Consider the following 7,693-nt stretch of genomic DNA (forward strand, 5'->3'; position numbering starts at 1 on the left):
CCTCTCATTATATGCCAGGCACTGGTCAAGGTCCTGAGACTTTACAGACATGCCTGTTCAATAACTAAGTAATCATCTAGACGATGACCTGACGTACATACACTCACGCCAGGAGGCCATCAGATTAAAGTAACCACTATCATTTATGAGGCGTTTGTTCAGCACTGTTCTGAATACTTTTTATGTGATTGCCTTATTTAAACTCCTCATTTCTTTTTTTTTTTTTTCTTTTTTAACTCAGACCTTAACCCAAAGGATAAAATCCTCTTTTCAACCTATAAGACTGATTCTGTTGTTATTCCCATTTTACAAAGGATGAAACTAAGCCTAATCAGGTTAAATAATTTGCCCAAAATCACTCAGCCAGTGAGTGGTAAAGCTGATAGTCTGGAAGGAGAGACACCACTTAGCCTCTGGGGCTTCCTGGAGGTGGCGACAACTGAGCTAGATCTTGACAGATAAGGAAATAAAAGAGTATCTTCCAGGCCAGGTGTGGTGGCTGGCTTATGCCTCTAGTCCCAGCACTTTGGGAGGCCCAGGCAGGTGGATTGCTTGAGGCCAGGAGTTCGAAATCAGTCTGACCAACATGGCGAAACCCCATCTCTGCTAAAAATACAAAAATAAGCCGAGCGTGGTGGCGCATGCCTGTAATCCCAGCTCCTCAGGAGGCTGAGGCACAGGAATTGCTTGAACCCAGGAGGCAGAGGTTGCAGCGAGCCGGGATTGCGCCACTGCACTCCAGCCTGGGCAACAGAGCGAGACCCTGTCTCTTCAAAAAAAAGTATCTGCTTCAGGCATAGATCGGCTGATTATCAACAACAACAGAAACCCTTGAGCCATCATAAAAGACAAAAGAAAGATCTTTCCAAGGATCGAAAGGTATTTCTGAGAACCTATAGGCAGGAAATAGAGTCACAGGAACTAGAAAAAGCCTGCAGGAGCCAGGGCCGCTGCTTTCTCTGGACCTGCTGCTTCCCTTGCTTCGAGTACCCTCTGTGTGCCTCCTTCCCTCTTCTCCCCTTTACCTCCGCATGGAAGTGATTGCTCTGCATGGCCCCCCTTCTCAAGAGCCCAGCAGAGATGGACAAGTTTTCCAGTTTCAAACCTAAAAGATGCCTGCAAGAGAGAAGCTGGCCAGCGTAGGTCCAGCGAGTGTGTACCACTGGTTTGTTCATCTGTGCCCAGGGGCGTAGGTTACATGACCCACTCATCAAGAGCAGTAGAACAAGGACATTGACTGGTGACTGACATTTCCTCTGATGAGACAAGGGCAGCATTTCTACTAAGAGCAGCAAATGTGAAGGCTGAGAGATAGGAATCATGAAACGGGGCGAGGAAAGAGAAGGCAGCCAACTATGGGGAACCGTGGAGTGTTTAAAGAAGAGTGGTGAGGCCGGGCGCGGTGGCTCACGCCTGGAATCCCAGCACTTCGGGAGGCCGAGGCGGGCAGATCACTTGAGGTCAGGAGTTCGAGACCAGCCTGACCAACATGGTGAAACCCCGTCTCTACTAAAAATACAAAAATTAGCCAGGCGCGGTGTCGGGCGCCTGTAATCCCAGCTACTTGGGAGGCTAAGTAAGGCAGGAGAATCGCTTGAACCTGGGAGGTGGAGGTTGCAGTGAGCTGAGATCACACCACTGCATTGCAGCCCGGGCGATAGAGCGAGACTCAGCCTCAGAAAAATAAAAGAAAGAAAAAGCGCAGTGAGAGGAAAGATGAGGGAGCGGCTCAGGGTGGCTCCTTCGTGGCTCCACCACGGGAACTTTGCATTGTTTTGCAAGGAGCGATAGAGACAGTGTTGAAGGTGTCTGAGTGGATGGAGAGTGGTTTGGACCGTGCTTTAGGTAGATGAGGCTGGCAGCAGCATGTAAGGCGAATCGGCGTGAGGAGATGGTGAGATGGTCAAAGCGAGGGGGAAGGGCCTTTCCTTTCTGGGTGCCCTGATGGAATTTAGGTGAGGGGTGGGTCACCCAGCCTGCCTGTGGTCTGGTGGCTAACGTGAGCGCCTCCCTCCCAGCCCTGCCTTCACAGGCGGTAGTTTCCCTGTTTCCGGTCTGCCCTCGTCCGGCTGGGCCTTCTTCCCCTGACCTTGCTGATGCTTGGTGACCACCTCTGAATGTCAGAATCCACTTTGTTAGGCTCACAGTGCGGGCTGCATTTACCCTGGTAGGTCCAGTTTCCCCAACACACTGTGTAGTGCTGACCAGTGTTTGAGGTCGGCTCCATTCCTTGCTTTCTCCCGAAACAGATGTCAATGCCAATCATGTCATCCCGAGGAGACATGGAGAGTGTCCGCCGCTGCCTGGCTCACAGCCTCTTCATGAGCACCGCCGAGCTTCAGCCAGACGGTACCTATGCCACCACGGACACCCACCAGCCGGTGGCCATCCACCCATCATCTGTCCTCTTCCACTGCAAGCCGGCCTGCGTCGTGTACACCGAGCTGCTCTACACCAACAAGTGCTACATGCGGGACCTCTGCGTCGTGGATGCAGAGTGGCTGTACGAGGCTGCCCCTGAATACTTTAGGAGGAAGCTGAGAACCGCCAGAAACTGAGCCGCCCCAGGATGCCACCAGAATCGCTGGTCCCTGGGAGCTTGGACTTCAGTCGTCCTCACAGCAGCCTTCCAGGTTGGCACTTAGAGAAGCCTTGGAGTCAGCTGAGCGTGCCTGACTTCCAGGAGCTTGAAAGCATCTTTGCTTCAACTCCTAGGACTGAACCATGTAGACATGGACATATCATTTGTACCTGGAAACTTCAAAATGATGCTTTTGGTTCTTACTGGGTGACTTTGACTTAATTAACACCTGAGCCTCAGTGTTCTCATCTGCCAAATGGGAGCAATAATAATAATCCTTATAAAATTGGGTTCATAAAGTTTAGAGAAAATGAAGGGAAAGTACCCAGAACTATGCCTGGAGCACGCCACACATACAGTGCGTTGGGAGCCATTAGGCTGAATGTTAGTGCTTTCCACGTGACGTGAATTAGGTACAGCAACATCCCAAGTTCTTGTGACTAAGGGCGATTTTCTGGAAGGGCCACAGGAGGTTGCGGAGCTTGGATGTTGCCCTTGGTTCTTGTTTAACGTCTATCTGTATGCAGTTTTAAAATAGAAAACACAACTGACTTCTGTAGAAGTTTCCAGAGGGGGGTGCTGTTACCTCATACCTCCTGGGATGGCGATCCCTACTGAACACTTACGTCTAGGGGTGGACCGCTCTGTGTCTGTCTCCAAGCAGAGACCAGTAAAGGAGCCTCCTGGTCCTCGGTACGTGACCCTGTTGGTGCATGACCCTGTCAGTGCTTTCAGGAGACATGTAAGCTTCCTGGGTGAAGGATGATTTACACTTTCTGAATCCTGTCACACGTAGACATGGGAAACTGGCCTTTCAGTGTTTTGTATGTGTAAGTGACTCCCACATACACAGTTGCCATTTTTCTCTCTAACTGGGCACCAGCAAACATGTGGGCATAAGGAGTGACTCTGTACCATTTCAGCTGTTTCTTTTTGGGCAGAGCCCCTGGTCACAGGTGATGGGGGTGGGGGAGGGGAGAGGGGTACATAGAACCCAGAGAACATTGGCTTATGCCAGAGACCACGCCACATCTGGGCTTGCATTCTTGTATCTTTCTTGGTGTGTGGGCAGGGGGCGGTTCAGTGAAGACTGGAAGGCCTGCTGGACAAACTCGAAAAGAGCTAGAGCTGTAACACTTACTCTTGCATCTTATTAATGTTCTATGAAATTTTTTCCTTCTTCGTAGGGACTTGGGGACAATCTGGCTTTGCTGCTTTCTAACTGCTAGGCACCTCCCTCTAACCCTCATTGTCAGAGGGAATTGGAGATCTCCACAGTCTCTTCCTGATCTGACATTCCGAGCAGAGAAAGGGCACTCACTGTTCCTCTTAGCTATTTAATTATCAGAAGCAAGTAATCTTTCCCCAGATAGTGTTCTGTCCTAGAAGCCATCGAGCTTTGACTCTTCTATTGTGCTTACTTGGTCCAAATGCATCTGTGGGTGTTTTGTCATTTCTTACTGAATGAATCATAGTTAGAACCAGGGGCCAAACTGCCCAAGAGGCTCTTCAGAGATCATGGACGGTCTCTTTCTGGAAGCTGTGGCCTGACGGAACAGCCCCATCCCAGGGTCCCCTCTGTCCGGAGCTGGGTGTGTCAAGTCCCGCTGAGTCTTTATTTCCAGTGCTAGCCACGGTCCTGCGCCGTCAAGCTCTCAGCTAGTGTTTAGGGCTCTGTCAGAAATGGTTATATGTGGGTGACATAAGATGTCACAGCTCCTATATACCTTATCTTACTGAATTCTTAAACTTTGAACCAGTTCTTCCACTTACTGACTTGTTACCATGGCTGACTTTCTGAAGTTTCCCACAGTTTTGTTTTGTTTTCTTTTTTTGTTTTTTTGTTTTTTTTTTGCAGTAGGGGATTAGGATGTTTCGTCCTACTTGGTAAGAAAAAGCATTGTATTTTTAGGCCGGGCGCGGTGGCTCAAGCCTGTAATCCCAGCACTTTGGGAGGCCGAGACGGGCGGATCACGAGGTCAGGAGATCGAGACCATCCTGGCTAACACGGTGAAACCCCGTCTCTACTAAAAATACAAAAACTAGCCGGGCGAGATGGCGGGCGCCTGTAGTCCCAGCTACTCGGGAGGCTGAGGCAGGAGAAGGGCGTAAACCCGGGAGGCGGAGCTTGCAGTGAGCTGAGATCCGGCCACTGCACTCCAGTCCGGGCAACAGAGCGAGACTCCGCCTCAAAAAAAAAAAAAAAAGAAAAAGAAAAAGTATTGTATTTTTAGTAAATCATTCATAGTGCTGGTAAAAAAAAAAAAAAAATTGTGGGGTGGCTGGGCGCTGTGGCTCACACCTGTAATCCCAGCACTTTGGGAGGCCGAGGTAGGCAGATCACCTCATGCCTGTAATCCCAGCATTGGGATGGGAGGCCAAGGTGGGTGGATCGCTTGAGAAGTTCAAGACCAGCCTGGCCAACATGGCAAAACCCCGTCTCTACGAAAAATACAAAACTTAGCTGGGTGTGGTGACACACGCCTGTAATCCCAGCTACCCAGGAGGCTGAGGCACAAGAATTGCTTGAACTTGGGAGGCAGAGATTGCAGTGAGCCAAGATTGTGCCACTGCATTCCAGCCTGGCCGACAGTGCGAGACTGTCTCAGAAAAAAAAGAAAAAACTTGGGGTAACTTATGTCCAGCTTAAGTACCTGAACAGTTTCCAGAAATGTATATTTTTTTTCTGAGAGGCAAAGGATGTAAACAGCTTCTAAGTAGCTTTAATGTTTCTGTACAGAAATAATGTTTATCACTGTAACATTGTGGTAGAGTTTTAATACAGTATTTAGTTTTTTATTGGGCTTTTTAAAAAAGTTAACTTTTAACATAGCTGCTCAGGGATTAAATCAGATTGGAAAACCCATTTTGACTCCACCTGTTACTACAAAGATACATCGTTGTTTATATTGAGCTGCAAGGGGTAGTACACTTTACGCTTAAGAAAGTTAAATGTTTCACAATAACATTGCAATATATACTTCAGCTACTCTTCTTCAATTGGTAAAATCTGATGGTATGATACCTCTTTGGCAGCCTGCGAAACCCGTATCTGGAAGAATCACCAGCTCCCGTGAGCAGCTTCTTGTAAATAGATACACTCCAAGCAGATTGCATGCCTCAGGTGTTTGTCTTCTAGTAATCATGGAGTATGCAACACCCAGAGTAACACGACAAGGGGCAGGACTGCAAACAGCAGGTCCTGCTACAAACCCTTAATGCTGCATTGCTGCCAGTTGTAAAGAGATGCCTGAATGGAGGTAAGTTTTGCCCTGTGGGTAAAACTGATGAAGTACTATACTGTCATATATAAATCCACTAAATCCAGCTACTGGGAACTGCCTGGAACTATGGCCATGCATTTTTTTTTTTTCTTTAAAGACCAGTGTGATAGCAGGCCATGCATCTGAGATACGATATTCCTTGGTAACTAGAGGGAGGAAAAAAAACATCAAGTAGGTTCAGGCTATGTTGTATTTTGAGAATCTGGTTTTATTTGAATAGAAATAACTCTACAGAAAGCTCCTGTAAATAATGCTCAAATTTGCACTCGACGATCAAATCCATTAAAAATGAATCTTGTATATGATGTGTATGGCTTGTTTCTTGGGTCTCTTTTCCATTATTCATAGAAAATTATTTAGAAAATATTAAGTGTTAGTCTTATCAAGAGTTAGTAAGACATACCTTCTTAGTAGCTTGTACGTCCTGTATATCCTGGGAAGGTAGGCTTGTTGGTTCTTAATCTAAATCTGAACCCCATCTTTGGGTTATGTGAATTTAGTGGAGCAGCTCACAGAACTCAGGGAAACACTTTTACCAGTTTCATATAAAAGATATTGAAGGGGTGGCCTGCCCCTCCACACTTGTGGGTGTTGCTCATTAGGTGGAAACGAAAGACTTGAGAAAAGGAATAAGACACAGAGACAAAGTGTAGAGACAGAAAAGCGGGGCCCAGGGGACCGGCGCTCAGCTTACAGAGGACCCACGCCGGCACCGCACCGGCCTCTGAGTTCCCTTAGTATTTATTGATAATTATCTTTACCATCAGAAAGATAAGGGAGTGGCTGGACAATAGGATTATTGTACGGAGGAAATCGGCAGTAAGACATATGAAAAAATCCTTGTAATATGAATGAGTTTAAAGGAAGATGCTGTGCCTTGAGATGCATATGCGACATCTCCATAAACCTTTTAGCAGTATGGCTCCAGCAAGCCCCACCTTATTCCTAAAGGCGGGTTTCTCCTCACTCAGTAAACAAGGCACAATGGGTATTACCCGGAGATGTTCCATTGCCCAGGGAGGGGCAGGAGACAAATGTTTTTCTCTTTCTTGAGATTTAAGAGAATGGTGATGACTTTTAACCACAAGCAGCCTTTAGGCACTTGTTTAACAAAGCACATCCTGCACTGCCCAAAATCCTTTTAACCTTAAGTTACCACAGCACATGTCTCTAGCAAGGACAAGGTTGGGGGTAGGGTCACAGATTAACAGCATCTCAAATACAGAACTAAATGGAGTCTCTTATGCCTCCTTCCTTCTATATAGACACAGTAACAGGCTGATCTCTCTTTCTTTTCCCCACAGATATGACCAAGGGTACAGATGGAGATGAGCAGGGTGGGGAATGGGGAAGAAGCTCCGAGCTTCCATGCCCTCCCTGGGCCACCCCTCTCCAGGAACCTCCATGTATTCAGCTAGCAGAGGCTCTCCAAACCCTGTCCTTGGGTTTTTATGGAAGCTTCTGGACATATCTAACTGATACAAGCCGGCTTCTTGTCCCCAGACAAATGATGTTCCATTAGAACTTGGATGCAGGGTTGGAGGTGCAGAGAGGGAAGGTCACAGAAATTACTCATGGATCCTGCCCTTCAAGGGTCACAGTCTGGTTGGGTTTCACCTGGTGAAACCAGCAATGCCAGGAGGTTCCTGTTGAAGAGAACGAAGCACAGGGGTTGGGGGCGCACAAGCATGAGCGCCGAGCCGACGGGAAAAAGGAGGCTCTAGGAAGGCCTCTTTCAAGAAAACCCTCGGACTTTTCCCTTTGCTCTTACAACAATCAGCACAGAAGAGTTCTGTGACCAAAGGTTTGGGTTTTTTCCCTCCACACT

General features: G+C 47.7%; 1 protein-coding gene and 1 non-coding gene across 4 annotated transcripts in view; one reads left to right on the forward strand and one right to left on the reverse strand.

The window, feature by feature from the left end:
* DHX33 (DEAH-box helicase 33) overlaps positions 1 to 4,520 on the forward strand; it is a 29,978-nt gene extending 25,458 nt beyond the window's left edge. Inside the window, exon 12 of one of the 3 annotated variants that reach the window (XM_033184911.1) lies at positions 2,250 to 2,339. Coding sequence is in view for 2 of the 3 variants with exons in the window: in XM_033184910.1 (XP_033040801.1) it covers positions 2,250 to 2,558 (309 nt within the window). In the remaining variant the exon portion in view is untranslated. Of the gene's footprint in view, positions 1 to 2,249 lie in introns of all 3 variants that reach the window. The other 2 variants (XM_033184910.1, XM_033184908.1) reach the window with 2 other exon arrangements.
* Positions 3,653 to 3,714, reverse strand: LOC117068075. Its single transcript, XR_004430943.1, has one exon. It is a non-coding gene; the product is annotated as a U7 small nuclear RNA (small nuclear RNA).
* Positions 4,521 to 7,693: the final 3,173 nt, after the last annotated feature.

This window comes from Trachypithecus francoisi, unplaced genomic scaffold, assembly GCF_009764315.1.
Source record: "Trachypithecus francoisi isolate TF-2019V2 unplaced genomic scaffold, Tfra_2.0 Lachesis_group20, whole genome shotgun sequence".
NCBI lineage: Eukaryota > Metazoa > Chordata > Mammalia > Primates > Cercopithecidae > Trachypithecus > Trachypithecus francoisi.